The 15,361-nt window shown below is 50.4% G+C and overlaps 1 protein-coding gene across 1 annotated transcript in view; it reads right to left on the reverse strand.

Annotated features, from left to right (window-relative positions):
* Positions 1-14,671, reverse strand: part of LOC136295351 (IgGFc-binding protein-like) — a 50,981-nt gene extending 36,310 nt beyond the window's left edge. Inside the window, exons 1-20 of the mRNA XM_066193851.1 lie at positions 14,644-14,671; positions 14,131-14,375; positions 12,757-13,040; positions 10,669-10,946; positions 8,165-8,763; positions 7,250-7,814; positions 6,889-7,088; positions 6,402-6,782; positions 5,753-6,039; positions 5,154-5,425; positions 4,438-4,587; positions 3,714-3,831; positions 2,860-2,952; positions 2,729-2,739; positions 2,382-2,529; positions 2,124-2,146; positions 1,769-2,010; positions 1,389-1,672; positions 999-1,276; positions 105-703 (exon numbers count right to left, since the gene is read on the reverse strand). Of these exons, the coding sequence (XP_066049948.1) occupies positions 105-703; positions 999-1,276; positions 1,389-1,672; positions 1,769-2,010; positions 2,124-2,146; positions 2,382-2,529; positions 2,729-2,739; positions 2,860-2,952; positions 3,714-3,831; positions 4,438-4,587; positions 5,154-5,425; positions 5,753-6,039; positions 6,402-6,782; positions 6,889-7,088; positions 7,250-7,814; positions 8,165-8,763; positions 10,669-10,946; positions 12,757-13,040; positions 14,131-14,375; positions 14,644-14,671 (5,085 nt within the window). The remainder of the gene's footprint in view (positions 1-104; positions 704-998; positions 1,277-1,388; positions 1,673-1,768; positions 2,011-2,123; positions 2,147-2,381; positions 2,530-2,728; positions 2,740-2,859; positions 2,953-3,713; positions 3,832-4,437; positions 4,588-5,153; positions 5,426-5,752; positions 6,040-6,401; positions 6,783-6,888; positions 7,089-7,249; positions 7,815-8,164; positions 8,764-10,668; positions 10,947-12,756; positions 13,041-14,130; positions 14,376-14,643) is intronic.
* Between the last annotated feature and the right edge of the window lie 690 nt (positions 14,672-15,361).

Genomic DNA, 15,361 nt, shown 5'->3' on the forward strand with positions numbered 1-15,361 from the left:
TTCAGCAGAACCATCCCCCAGCTGGTACGTGCCAGGCTCTCCCAGCACATGGCCAGTCCCACCTTGCAGCCGCACCCCATGCTCATTCCAGCCCCACTGCCTACCAGCACATGGCTCGTCTGCTGCTTGAGGATGACAATGCGCTGTCCGTACACCTCAACCGCGACTTCGCGCACGTAGGACACTCGGGTGTTGCCGCGGTGCTCGTTCTTGGCCTCCACGTTGAAGTAGGGCAGGGAGGTGGTGTTGGAGCACACTTTGGCCAGGGTGTAGGTGCAGTTGCCCATGAAGTTGTGCGTCACCTTGTCAAAGGTTTGGTAGTGGGGGTCACCGTGGACGTGGCAGATGCCGTAGGAGTGTTCGAGGCACACAGGTTTCCCGTTCTGCACCCCGCAGTACTGGCCCGCAGGGCAGGAGGCGTTGAAGCACTGGACTTTGCTTCCCCGTGCGGGACACGTGCACTTGGAGGAGCAGGTGTTGTCCGTCCAGAACTCGGAGCCCACGGGGTAGTGCTGCCCGTTGTGCCAGCAGCCGCATTGCTGGTTGGGCACGCAGCGGTCGTTGTAGAGCAGGTACCCGCTGTCGCACACGCAGCCCTCCACGCACGGCAGGCTGCAGCTATCGGGAGCCACCGGGTCAACACAGGTGGCAGGGCAGGCTGCAGCACAGGGCTCGTAGTGACTGTTGGCTGGACAAGCGATCGCTGCCAAGACAGACGACCCGGCAAATTACTTGGAGATTGGAACACACCTTGCTGCTGAATATCCCCCTTTGAAAACCTGACTGTCTCTATTTTCTCTGCAGTCTCTTTGGCTCTGCTTGTATTCACAGTCCTACCCGATCAAAGCAAAACAGAAAACGGTGCCTCTAATACTGCTAGCTACCTGTATATCCCTACAGCCCATAGGGAGAACAGTTCTTATTCCCCAGCTCACTCTTCCAATCCTCTCCTGTGTTTTCCTGAGAGCACCGGCCCGTGGTACCATGTCTGGACTTACGGCAGAAGGTTGCGTTCCTCCACACAGGTATCTGGACACCGAGCGACTGGCAGGCATCTGCGTAGGACTGCAAGCTCTTGCACAGGGTCTCGCGGTCCAGCCCCAGCTCACACAGGTCATAGGAGCAGGTGTCAAAGTAGCTGCTGGGGCTCAGCACAGCGTGGCACACCTGAAACGGGCCGCTGGTGTCAGTGAGGAGCCCGCAGAAGTGGCTGCTGCCGATGAGTTGCTTGTCGGTCTCATTGCAGGCTGGGGTGGGCAGAGGTCCGACTGAGCAGCTGTGGGAAGACAGGCAGAAAGGCCCCTGGGTCATTTGTGGACTTCTCCCGGCGCCTCCTCCTCCTTCCCTTGCCCAGTGCGTCCCCAGGGCTGCTGGGGGACCGTACCCACCTGCTGTTGTTGGACACCTCCCAGCTGTTGCCCAGGCTGGTGGAGTCTGGCTCCATTGCCCCTTCTGGGTTCTGGAAGTCATCTGCTGCAATCCCGTTGTAGTTCCCACACATGCCACAAACCTTCTGGCCAAAAGTGCCTGGAAGTGTCACCTCCACCCGATGCTTGCCATCAAACTTGACTCTCAAGCCAAAGTCTGTCATGACCATGGTGTAGAACCCGCTGGACAAGACCTGCACGCCTGAGGATGGACTGCAAGGCAGGATCTCTTCCACTCCATTGACCTGGAAGGACAGGAACCGAGACACAATTGGAGCAGTCCATTTGGCACAGTTTCCCTCCTCTCACACAGTCCCACAGAATGTCCCCGTCCAGCTCACCGTCACCACTCCACCCTGTGCCAGCCTTATCCGCTGGTCGGCCACATCGACATCCACGTATCGCACATAGGACACACGGGTGTTGCCTCCCCTGTGCTCATTGGCCGCTTCCACGTTGAAGTAGGGCAGGGAGCTGTTGTCGTCACACAGCTTGGACAGGGTATAGGTGCAGGTGCCCATGAAATGGTGTAACTGCTTGTCAAATGTGTGGTAGTGAGGGTCTCCTTCCACCACGCAGGTGCCTGACAGTGGAAAGACCAGAGAAAACTTTCACTTGCGCACGTCCTACTGCCTCTTCTCCCCAGCTCACTTTGCTCAAACAGTATCTAGGGCACGACTGGTCTATTGGCTTTACACACAAGCAGAGTTACTATAGATCTATATCGTGAGAGTATTAATTTTTACAGACATACAGTTCAAAGCTACTCCAACGCCCTAATTCTAGAAGCACGGCTGTCCCACAGAAACCCTTAGAAAGGAAGGAGGATTCAACGCATGTCTTATTATTGAGGGAGACTGAAATAAATCAAATAACAGCCCTTAGACAAGAATGCACCAGGTTCCCAGTATGGGTTTTAAAGAGGACTCAAAAGTCCACGAATAATAGCAGTACCTGAGGTCATCCCAGGTGGTGTTGTTGGTGGTCTTGGTGTTGTTGTTGGTGGTCTTGGTGTCAGTGTTGGTGGTCTTGGTGTTGTTGTTGGTGGTCTTGGTGTCAGTGTTGGTGGTCTTGGTGTCAGTGTTGGTGGTCTTGGCGTTGTCTGTGTTGTAACGTTAGGCAGTGCAGTAGGGGGTGTAGTAGGAAGTGGACCTATGGAAGGAAAGAGGAAGAAGTGGCAAGTGTCCACATGGGCCTTTGTTGTAAGCAGCTAACCCAGCCTTCCTGAAAAACCCGACACGCTGATCCGTGAGACGCAGGGCAGGGGTGGCGCTGTTGTGTCTCTGCGAAAACACTCCCACCAGCAGCAGAGCTGGGAGACAGGAGGAGACACACCCTCTTCACTACGGACACTCCATTGCATGTCATGGGCCTTGGAGGAAGCAAAATGTTCCAACAAGCTGAATCAGAAGAGGATGGCAGGTGGCAGTACCTGAGCTGGGTGTGGGTCTGGTTGGTGAGGTGGTGAGCACAGGCTGCGTTGTGGTACCTGGCAAGGGGACCGTGGGTGTTGGTGTCGATGGACCTAGCACAAGAGAGAGTTAGAGGAGATGTGGCCCAACAGGGGAGTTCTGTTGCAGACAGCTGGTTCCCTCACCCTTCTGAAGTACCCAACACCATGACCAGGCATACCCAGGACAGGGGTTGAAGAGCTCTGTCATCTCAGGCAGAGCTGTCCCACTCAAGGGCTCTGCCACCAGCTTAGCTGGGTGACAACAGCAGATAAGGCACTTCTGTACCTGTGGTCAGTGTCGTGCCTGTGGACCTTGTAACATGTGAACTAAAAGAGTGACTGCAGGCATTGCCAATGCTCCAGCCTCCCAGGGGAGAGTTTGCTTGGGCACGGGCTGCATCCGTGCCCAAAGACGACCTGTGCTCCCGCCTCTAGCACAGCCTGCCACCTCAGTCAGTGACACGTCTCTGGGAAGCTGCCCTTCCCTAAGCCAAGCCTTGTACCTGCACAGGATCCCTTCACAACGGAGAAGTCATCCAATGCTACGTTGCTCCGCACATCCTCACCCCATTCTCCCTCCAGCAAAATCTAAGGGAAGGAATGGTTCCCAGCATTAGCTCCAGCTGCATGCGTGAAGAGCCATTAGAAAGCACGGTTCCTCTGAGGTGACAGTGAGAGCCTGCGGCCTTACCTGCATGTTTCCTGTGGTGTTCACCGTCACCTCTCCCAAGTGCCACCTGTCCCCGTGGTTCCCCAGTTCTTCCCAGAGCAGCAGCACCCCATCATCCTTCCGCACGTACACCCGCAGGGCCATTGTTTCAGCAGTTCCGTACATGTGGTACCAGAAGCGGAAGCAGAGTGTTCCTTCCCAGCTGCACTCCGGACTGACCAGGTGAGCCACAAAGCCGGGGAGAGTATCCTCATCCCCTTGCAGGAAGATGTAGTAGCCATCTGAAACAAAGCACGAGTCACACTGTCACAGATGCAGCTGAGCTACCCAAAGCAGCCAGAGACAACCCAAGCTCCCAACCATGGGAGCACCTGGGCTGCAGTTTCAGGCAGGCAAAAGGAGGGGAGAGGAAACACAGTTCCTTCACAAGCCACAACCCTCCCCAGACCCGAGTGCCTCTATGAATGTGCTCTCAGGGCCGCGGCAGATGTATGCTTTGGACTGGGGACATGGCAACGCCTCCAAAGCATTGCCACAGTCCGCACATGGCTCCGCAGATTTGGACAACTCTCATCTTTGGCTTCTGGAAAAGTCAGGATCTCGTAACAGAGTCACAGACCCATTTGTCTTCCCCAGAGACTGACAGGTCATCAAGATGGGCATTACATTCTCCCCTGCATGGCAGGTCCCTGCCTGCTCTGGGGGTAGCACAAACTACTTTTTGTCAGGGCTGGAAATCCTCCAAGGGAATCCTCTGGCCCTCAGGGACACTGGACAAACTGCTCTGGAGGAAGGCCGGGAAAGACCTATTCTGTGTTGGCTGGTAGATGTTTGTTGCCATCTTTGTGGGGACAACCTTCTGCCTGTGTCCTGATTGCTGTTCCTACCTCCTGTTGTGTGGTCAGAGGACGGGCCCGTATTTGGCGTGGGCGTTGGGCCTTTGTTCCTTATCCAGTCAATGCTGCTGTAATCTTCCTGGACCCAGCCACAGAAGTCGTTGTCAAATGTGCAGGCAAAATTGCAGTCTGCTGGTGGAGCTGAACATGGTGCAGAAAGGAAAGCAGAGGTTGTAGAGTGAGGCTGGGGCCACCTTTTCCCCCATGTCCAGCAGGGCTCAGGCACATCCATGTACATCCATGGGATGCCCGTGGACAGGTGAGGGTGGCCAGCCAAGGGGAAGTGCTAAGCACAGCCACTAAAAATCACGGATAAGAGACAACAGTACCTGTGCTTGTCCCAGGTGATGGTGATGTTGTTGTAGGTAGAGGCCGTGTAGTAGTGCCCGGCAAGGGGGGCAGGGCTGTAGGAGCTGGTGAATGAAACAGAGTGAAACAGAAGTGGAGAAGGTATGTGTGATAACAGATAATATGTTCCCAAATGGCGATGTTGCACACTTCCCAAACACCCGCACACCATTGCAAACAAAATGTAGGACGGGGATTCCACCTGTCCGGAAAAGCCTCTTCCTGCAAGGGCTGGCCCACCAGCGTGGCTAGTTATGTGCTACGTGGGGAAATCTCTGCCCCAAGTACTGCCCCCAGAACTGCCCCATCCCTTGTCTCTGAGAGTCAAAGAAATCAAAGGAAGTCGACAGGAGACTTACCACAGACAGTGCCAGCACTCCAGTCTCCCAGAGCAATGCCCGCCTCAGCACAGGCTGCAGCATAGGCCCCCAGGTCATTGCAGAGCTGCTCCGTGCTGCCACCCGTGGCACACTGGTCATAGACACAGCTCTCAAAGTATGTCTTGGGTGGCAGAACTGCATGGCATGGCTGGAAGGGGCCACCGAGGTGTGTGAGGATTGAACACTGTTTGTTAGCTGCCTCCTCTTCAGCAGGGGAGCAGGATGCAGGTGGGCTGATGGCTGGGTCACACCTACAAAGCAGACACGCAGCCCTGAGTTCCCTGCAGCCTGTGGCCAGCAGCCTCTGCATTTCCTGACCTCCTCCCCAGCCATAACCTCAGCTTCTGCACTCCAGGTCCCTCACTAAGACAGGCACCCACAGCTGTCACTTGGAAGGGTGGAACACATGGCCCAGAGGCACCATTGCCCTCCCTGGTTAAGGGTGCACAGAAACAAACAAGCGAGGCAGTTGCGATCCAAAGAGCTTCGGAAAAGCATCCTGCCCAGGATGTCTCTCAGAGCTCCCCACTCCCACACTCCCTTCTGTCCTTCCTCTGCATGGTGGAACAAGGACTCACGGCCACTCATCATCCGGCACCATCCAGCTGGCTCCAAAGTCGTTGAAGTCGGGTACAACCACGCCATCGGGTCGCATGAAGTCGTCCTGCTGGCTGCCAGTGTACGTCCCACACAGCCCACAGAGTTTGCCCTTGTACTTCTCAGACACCTTCACCAGCAGCTCATGGTCCCCATTGAACTGCAGCTGCAGGCCCAGCTCGGTAGAAACCCGCACGTAGGAGCCGCTCAGGGAAACGGTCACACCGGGGGCAGGAGAGGCAGGCAGGGAGACCAGGGCACCGTTGATCTGGAGAAGGGGAACACACAGAGACAGAAGCATAAGGAGGTGCGCTCCACTAAGAGGTCACTGTTCCTCACTAGGCTAGGGCCGGTGTCAGTGATCCAGAAGCACTGCTGGCATGAGAATCCCTGCCCAGGCCTATGAGAGCAGCAGCAACTTTACCAACGGGACACTGAAAGCTCAGGAAAGTAACCAAGAATCTGTGTCTGCATGAACAGTCATATATGGCCCCACTCAGGGCCCTGCCATGCTCTTCCACAAGCATGCAGCAGGCTCAGGGAGTCGCAAGCTCTCCCTGGGGACAGTCGGGTGTTTTAAGGGTGTCCAGGGCTGTCTGTTGTTCCCAGGTATAAAAAGGAGAGGCTTACGTAAACTGCCTTGTGCTGGCGCAGTGCAATGTGGAGGCCGTTGAGGGACAGTGCCACAGAGTTCAGAGCTGTCCAGCTCTGGCTGCCGCGATGTTCGTTGCGGGTGGTGACACTGAACCCAACAGAGGAGCTGTCACAGCCCGTCACCACGGTGTAGTTGCAGGAGCCCTGGAAGTGGTGGAGCTTCCCATCAAAGGTGCTGTAGTGCGGGTCACCGTAGATGTGGCAGATGGCAGTGCTGGCTGGGTAACAGCCCCTCTGGCCGTCCTGGACCTTGCAGACCTCGTCCTCGCCACAGGCCAGGGCAGAGCAAACCATCTCGCCGTTGGCTTCACACTGGCACCGGCGAGTGCAGTTCTCATTCACGGAGGATTCGCCTTCCTGCAGGCAGGGAAACACCAAACCTCAGTGTAAGAGTACAGTCAGGAAAGTACAGGCAGAGGAGCGGCCTGGCAGGGATGCAAACCAGGGCAGGGTTTTCACTCACAGTGTAGTAGTTGCCCTCAAAGAGGCAGCCGCAGTTGGCCTCGGGCACACAGGTGTCTCCACTCAGGAGGAAGCCAGAGCTACAGGCGCAGCCCTCCACACAAGGCTTGGAGCAGTTCTGTGGGGCTTGTGGATCAACACAGGTGGCAGGACAGCCGGTCATGCAGGAGTCATAGGAGCTGTTGGGGGGACACTGCAGGGCTGCAATGGGAAGGGGAAAATTAGAACCCTAATTGTGCAAGACTTCAACCATGGACAGCCTTATGGGAATGGAAAGACTCAAGACTCGCTTTGGCCAGCGGTTCAGAGCAGAGGGGATGTGTCCCATTTCCCTTTGTGGCAATGGCAAAGCGGGTACTCACGGCAGAAGGTAGCATTCCTCCAGGGAAGAAGAGTCACACCAGCTGCCTGGCACGCATCAGCGTAGGCCTCCAGAGCAGCACACAGGAACTCCTGGCCACCGTTCAGGGCACACAGGTCATACAAGCAGGTGTCAAAGTAGTCCTGGGGGTTGATCACGCCGTGGCACCTCTCAAAAGAGCTAGGCCTGGTGGTCAGTATGCCACAGAACTGGTCGGACTGGTAGAGCTTCTCCTCTTCTGCACTGCAGGGTGGGGAGGGGTCGGGGACACCGCAGGAGGGGTCACTGTCTGGGACCTGCCAGCTCTCCCCCAGCGCATTGGAGTCTGCGGCTTGCTGCCCATTGGGCATCATGTACTCGTCGTCTCTGCGGTTGTTGAAGTTGCCACACATGCCACAGGTCAGGTTGAAGTAGGTGGTGGGCACCTTCACCTCCACCGAGTGGTCAGCGTCGTAGGACACTCTGAGGTTGAAGTCTGTGTCCAGGATGATGTAGCGACCACTCTTGCTCACCGTGATGGCCCCTCCCGCTGCACTCACCGGCAATGTCTGCCGCACGTTGTTCACCTACGGCACACACACCACAGTGGGCCTTGGGTCTGTCCCCGGCCACCCTGGCTGCTCCTGCCCAGGGAAGGCAGCTGCCAGCCTGGGCGTGACAAACAGCTGCCTGGGATGTCCTCAGAGCCCAACAGTCCTGGGGCTGACACAGCTGTGTGCTGTTCTGCACCGTGCTCGACATGGCCCGTGTTCCCCTTTTGCCTCTTCCTCCTCCAGCCCCCCCCAAAAGGGAAAAGCAAGTGACCCAGTGACTTCAGCAGAACCATCCCCCAGCTGGTACGTGCCAGGCTCTCCCAGCACATGGCCAGTCCCACCTTGCAGCCGCACCCCATGCTCATTCCAGCCCCACTGCCTACCAGCACATGGCTCGTCTGCTGCTTGAGGATGACAATGCGCTGTCCGTACACCTCAACCGCGACTTCGCGCACGTAGGACACTCGGGTGTTGCCGCGGTGCTCGTTCTTGGCCTCCACGTTGAAGTAGGGCAGGGAGGTGGTGTTGGAGCACACTTTGGCCAGGGTGTAGGTGCAGTTGCCCATGAAGTTGTGCGTCACCTTGTCAAAGGTTTGGTAGTGGGGGTCACCGTGGACGTGGCAGATGCCGTAGGAGTGTTCGAGGCACACAGGTTTCCCGTTCTGCACCCCGCAGTACTGGCCCGCAGGGCAGGAGGCGTTGAAGCACTGGACTTTGCTTCCCCGTGCGGGACACGTGCACTTGGAGGAGCAGGTGTTGTCCGTCCAGAACTCGGAGCCCACGGGGTAGTGCTGCCCGTTGTGCCAGCAGCCGCATTGCTGGTTGGGCACGCAGCGGTCGTTGTAGAGCAGGTACCCGCTGTCGCACACGCAGCCCTCCACGCACGGCAGGCTGCAGCTATCGGGAGCCACCGGGTCAACACAGGTGGCAGGGCAGGCTGCAGCACAGGGCTCGTAGTGACTGTTGGCTTCACAGGCCAATGCTGTGTAAGAAGAGATAATGATATGTATGAATATTTTTCAATTACTCAAGTGTTGATGTTTGTTTAATATCATATTCTGATCTCTTTTGAAATATTTGTGAACATCTTGGAATTCTTATCATTTTCATATGCCTTTGTTTTCTTACCACACTTGAATTTCTTTTGAGTTTTGCCTCTGTAAACTGTCACTCAGAGAGCATTTCCAAGGACTGGAAAATGATTTCTGAATTCTTGCTTTGGACACAGGATATCAATGTCATGTTAGCTATTTATCGTAGACATGCTATATTTAGTGAATCATTCTGGTATTTAATTCCAGACAAGTTGTAATGTCATTATTCTTATTTTTTAACTTCACAGAGGTCTTTAAAATTTGTTAAGTAGTCAGGATGTCGATGTGGTCTATTCTATTTTTATAGTTCGTTGCATGCATGACATATAACTATCCTTTGTAATTAGCTGTTTTAAACACTCTCATAATTTGACGAGAAGGTCTGAGATCTGTAGCTTCCTGAGCAATCTTTTTTCAGCTTCCAGATATTTATCTGATATGAGACAACTTATAATGACATATTTTCTTACTCTCTCTGCCTACTTTTCTACAGAGACAGAGTTAATACAATGACCTTGTACTTTTCTCTGCCCATCCTCCTACTTAGTTTCACCCAGGTGATCTACAGCAAATAAGCTGGTGAGGCTGGCAGAGGACAAAAATATTTACAGGTTCACTAAAGAAATAGGTGCAAGGCAGGGAGGGTGGATCCTGCAAGGTCTTTCAGCAGAGAGATGCAGAGACGGCTCACTCCTGCTTAGAAACCATAGAACCTCTAGGAAAGAAAGCCTCAGTAACATTGCTGGCCTAGAAAATGCTCCAGATGTAGGCTGAAGTCAAATGGGAAACAAATTCAGACAAGAAATTAGGCTTCAGTAATTCCAATGTTTTGAGATAAGCTTTTTAGTCTCCCCATCTCCTTCACCCCAGAAGGCACATGGGTCACTGAATTACTATTTCCTGTTCCTTTTATTGTTTCTAGTGGGAACAGACATGTTCAGGCATTTCAGACATTAAATTTGTATTTAAATTCTGTTCTAAAAATAATATGGGTTGTTTTACCTATAATGCTTGGCTGAATGCTTGAGAAACGTTCTTTATTTACTCTTTACCAATACTCAAACAAAAAAAAAGAAATCATTATTCCTATACTCCCTAGCAAAGACATCTATTACTTCAATACTTGACACCTTTTGTCTTGTGCCTCGGTGTGTTTCTGTCTCTTCCATCTCTTCCCTACTCTCCCTTACTTCTCCATGCTGTAGCATTGTTACAATCTCCATTGTTACAACCTCCATTGTTGCAATCTCCAAATACTTTTGACTTCAGTCCTGGTCTTTAATTCCAGGCTGCCTATCTTCTCTTGGCTCCTCTCCCATCTGAAACCATGAATGACTATGCCTGCATGGGACACTGATGCTTTTCTCCACATCCTATAGGAAAGAAGAGTCAGCACTCCCTACTCTTATACATATTGGAGTCTGCACCACTAATTGTGCTTACTCTCCTCCCTTTATCCCAGATCTCTTGCACAGCTTGTCAGAAGAGTTTCTCCTTCATCCTGCTCTCTTTGCAGAGAGAAATTTAAGGGAAAGGCCTCCAATTCTATTTTAAGATGGATTAGATGGAATTTTTTCCTTTCGTTCAAAGCAGCTGAGCTATTTTCACTAGCATTTTCACAAAGGAGTCGAACTGAGGAACTACATATAACCCTGAAATCTTTAGCCTGATCAGGCAAGATTCTCAGCGTTACATTACATGAATTCAAAACAGGGTTGTAAGGCACTGTCTTCTGGAAATCCTCATTATATTCTCCTGACAAGTGGTAATTTTTAGCAATCTTTGATACATACGGCAAAATGTTGCATTTCTCCACAGTGCCAGCTGGACTCCTGCAGTTTGGCACATGTCTGCATAAGCCTGTAGGCTTTCACAGAGGGCTGCATTGTTCAAGTGAAGTTCACAGAGATCATACTGGCAATCTTCAAAATAGCTCCGTGGATCGACTACTGAGTGGCACTTCTGGAATGGACCATTTGGATCTGTGATCACACCACAATATGCATTGCTTTGGATCATGTGTTTTTCGTCATCAGTGCAGTTTGGAGTATGGCCATCGTCTGGTGAGCACCTAATGTGGATAAAAAGAAAAAAGATGTGGAAAAATTATTGGATCAACTTTGGATTCACTAGTACCTGAGATGCTTTGGAAATCACATCTACCAAAACTACAGGTCTTATCCCAGACTAAACATGATGTATTTCCAATCCCTCTATTTCAAATTCTTAGGATAGAAATTCAGATTTCAATATGATTTCAACCTGATAATGTTTCAGAGGCTTGGGCGAAACCCAGAGGTTTATTTTTGGGTTTCTGGGAAGTCAGGCTGTTTACATTGATGGGGAATTAGAAAGTGAAAGCATTCAAAGTTCAACTACTCTCCTTAAATAACATACTGTGAAATAATAAGTAACAAGTGTCTCAGAAGAGTTGAAATAATGTCTTCGAGTATTAGCATTCATAAACCAAAACAACAACTGAAATCTTAGTGGGCAGCTTCAGTGTTTCATTCAAATGCTAAACTGTACATTTAAATGTACAAAAGGAATTTAGCCAAGTCAGTGCTAAAACTCACAGATCTTTCTCCCTATCTGGCCTGTGTTTGTATTTAACATACTCTTTCTTTGTGTTTGCTCAAACAGCACTAGGGGAAAAAAGAAGCCCCTGTGGCCTTTCTCTCCTATCAGCAAGGCAAAGCAAATGAGAAAGGCAGTGCCTCTTTTATGAGAATGTTGTTTGCTTGCAGCTGTGTGCCTGGGTTACATCAGGGTGCCTAAAGAGACCATTTATGGAGACATTACAAAACACACATGTTCTTCTGATTTAATTAGCTGTTGTTTCTGAAAACCCCAATATGTAACTAACCCCAAACCTCAGGCCCAGGGGTCCCCCCAGGGGTATGAAATGTGAAGATATGGGTGCGGTGTGTGCAGTGCCCAGCACCAGGCAAGATCCAGCCCTCAACAATAGGGACCAAGCCCTTCCCCATGACGAGGTTACAGGGATGGTACTGGCTCCCTGGGCCCAGCAGAAGCCTGAGCTTTACCTGAGGAATCATCATGATCTGAGAGAACAAAAACACTTCCCTCCTCCCCAGCCCAGATGGACTCTCTTGGGACACAAAGCATATGTGGAGTAAGATTTGAAGGGGAAAGAAGGAAGGGATAACTCCCCTCTCCTTGGCACTGTTGAGGCCACACCCGGATTCCCATTTTCAGTTTTGGGCCTCTCATTACCAGAAAGACATAGAGATGCTGGGCTGTATCTAGAGAAGGGCAATAGAACTGGTGAAGGGTCTGAAGCACAAGTCTTATGAGGAGTGGCTGAAGGAACTGAGGCTGTTAGGGGAAAGGCTCAGGGGACACCTCACTCTCTGCAGCTTCCTGAAAGGAGGTTGTAGTGAGATGGGGAACAGTCTCTTTTTCAGGTGACAGGGTGAGAGGAAGTGGCCTCAAGTTGCACCAGGGGAGGTTTAAATTAGATATTAGGAAAAAATTCTTCTCCAAAAGAGTTGTTGAGCATTGGAACAGGTTGCCCAGGGAAGTGGTGGAGTCACAATCCCTGGAAGAATTGAGAAGATGCCTAAGTGTGGCATTTGAGGACATGGTTTGTTGGTGGATATAGTGCTGGATTAACTGCTGGACTCAATGACATTAAAGGTCTTTTCCAGCCTAAACAGTTCTAAGAGTCTAAGAAATTTTCTCTTTTTAAGCACAGTTAAATTTTCTGTGAAACTTTACCCAGATGCATAAAGTATGACCTCTGACAAGGATAGATTTTATCCCACATGTCAGACATTTTTGGCCTCCAAAGAAGAGTTGCATGAAACTGGTCATTGCATAGCCAACAGGTAAGACCTGACATCCAGTAGGAGTCCTACCTGGAGTCGTTGTAAACCTGCCAACTGTTGCCAAGGCTGGATGAGTTTGCTTCCATCTCTCCATCTGGGTTGAGAAAGTCGTCTGCTTTTAGCCCGTTGTAATTTCCACATATTCCACAGACTTTAGACATATAGGTACTGGGAAGAGTGATTTCTGCTCTGTGATTTCCATCAAACCTGACTTGCAGCCCGAAGTCAGTAGTAACCACAACATACTGCCCGCTGAGGGAAATACTGACACCTGGGACCAAGGTCACAGGGACCACCTGGCTGACTCCATTGACCTGCAGGCACAGAGAAGGACAGGTATTTTAAGCACTTGACAAGAAGTGTTTTTAATGGTGACCCTCTTAGGTTCCTATATTGACACAGTGAGCAGTAAGAACTCACTCTGTGCCAGTATATGTATGTATATGTGTATATGGCTGATGCAGTCCCAGTTCTTGTTACAGAAGTACTCCAAAAGTTTCCATAATCTAGGGCTTGAGGCCATAACAGTGTGGCTACAACATAGCTTACAAGTATGGTTTTGGTGAGCCAGACACAGCTGGAAAAGTCCAAGACTGCAGCAACTGCCTACAGACCTACCCATTTTTATAATAAAAACAGTAAATAGAGGGGAAAGGTATAAGAGAGAGGCTGTTGGACAAATGAGGGCATGTCAGTTCTCTATGTCTCTAGGATCAGATGTGGAAGTTTCAGTGTACCTTCAAACTTCTGCTTCTTTTAAATCACTTCTGTATTTTCCTATCAGGGTGATAATAAAACAAAGTGACCTGTTCATATCCTGGGGGGTTGGCTCAACCATTTCTACTGTCTTGGCCCTTTGTAGAAAGGATCCATAAAGAAGTCCTAGGATGCAATAGTTGGCCAAGTGTACGATCAGTGTAAGGACTGTCATCAGATTGTCACTCCAGGACTGCCACCTGACCCTGCTTTACGGCAAAGGCCAGGTGTGAAGTTAACAGTGAGGGGGAATAAGTAGAAGTCAGGGAGAAGTGTTCAGTCTTACAGGCTACCACAGAGGATTGGGAAATGACTACCAGCATGAACTCAGCTAATTCAGAGCCTCTGTACTCCCTGTTGCATGCTAAACTAGAGCATGGGGAGCAGGTTAGAAAGGTAGTCCATCTCACCAACCCCATCCAAAATATCAGTTGTAAGCCCACATTTCAACAACACAGCACAGACTTTTAGCCTATGCTTTAGTTTTGAAATTCCCATGTTTAAGAACTCCATGTTACTCCTGCTCCTAAATATCTGAGTGCCCTCTAAAAATTATCGTATAAATGCTGGGAATTTGTAGTCACTGTACAACAATATCTTCATTCATGCTTTGAGTTATGAATGATAGACTGTGGCTTCCAACCATACCTTAACAGCTCTTTTTTGACCAAGGTTGATCCTGTAGCCATAGACATCAATATCCACATACTGAACATAGGACACACGGGTGTTGCCTCCCCTGTGCTCATTAGCTGCTTCCACATTGAAGTAAGGCAGGGAGCTGTTGCTGTCACACAGCTTGGACAGGGTGTAGGTGCAGGTGCCCATGAAGTCATGACGCTGCTTGTCAAAGGTGTTGTAGTGGGGATCCCCATGTATACTGCAAATAGCTTCTGAAGGCAGGAGAAAAGAATATGTTCTCATTAACACACAGACACATCCCAAAAGCCCATATTATTTTGTCCTCCCCCTCCACAATCACCCTAATTTTGTAGATTACACCTGGAAGAACTGAAACAGAAAAGGCTGATTTGTATGGCATAAAGCAACGTCATAGCCAAATACCCACAGAAATTAACTGAAGCAAAGAAGCAGTACTGCCAGTAAAAAATGCAAGTGTCCTACAACCTGTTGGTAGTATGTGTGATTGGCTAAAATTACCTGTCACTGGAAGTGGTGTAGGTTCCATTGGTGTAGGTGTTGGTGGTACAGGTGTAGGGACTGCTTCTGTTAGTGAAAAAGACAAAGCCATACAATGAGCTTTAACATTAAAGGGTGAACACTACACAGCAACATACAGGAATTTTCACTTGCTCTTCACCAGCATAAAGTTCGAAGTTCTTCAGTGAAGCAAGTAGAACTGCCTGTGTTTAAAATCAGGGATGTGTGGGTCTTTTTAGCTCTTACGAAAGTTCATTGGATTGTTAGTTAGATCACAGTGGCTGAGCTTGGGGTCCTCTCGGGAGCTGGAAGCATAGTTACCGTTGGGTCTGTGACTCCCTCTGGTGTGTGTTAAGACACATGAAGGTTTTACTGTCAGTGAGTGTTGGCAGGTATGAGAGTGAGATGAACAAAGAAACTCTTATCTCTCGGAGTTACCTTTGTGCACCATCCAGTGGCTGAATCATGTGCTAATACAACTGGAAAAACAAAGAACTGGCTCTCCCTAGCCCTCAAACAAAAAAAGGCCCCAAGCCTTTTTCATAGAATTTTAAATAAAATCATATGATCAGAGGATGTGGATCTGAAAGGAAACCTTTGTCACAGGTAGTGTGAATTTGAAACATGCTATGTCATTACCTTAGTAATATTTCACAGAGAGCAATGCCTATTAAGACCTAATGAAACTTTCTATAAGTTTTTCAGCAAATTTCTTGGT

The sequence above is a fragment of the Chamaea fasciata genome, unplaced genomic scaffold, assembly GCF_029207755.1.
Source record: "Chamaea fasciata isolate MVZ Bird 193981 ecotype frontalis unplaced genomic scaffold, bChaFas1.0.hap1 SCAF_11, whole genome shotgun sequence".
Lineage (NCBI taxonomy): Eukaryota > Metazoa > Chordata > Aves > Passeriformes > Sylviidae > Chamaea > Chamaea fasciata.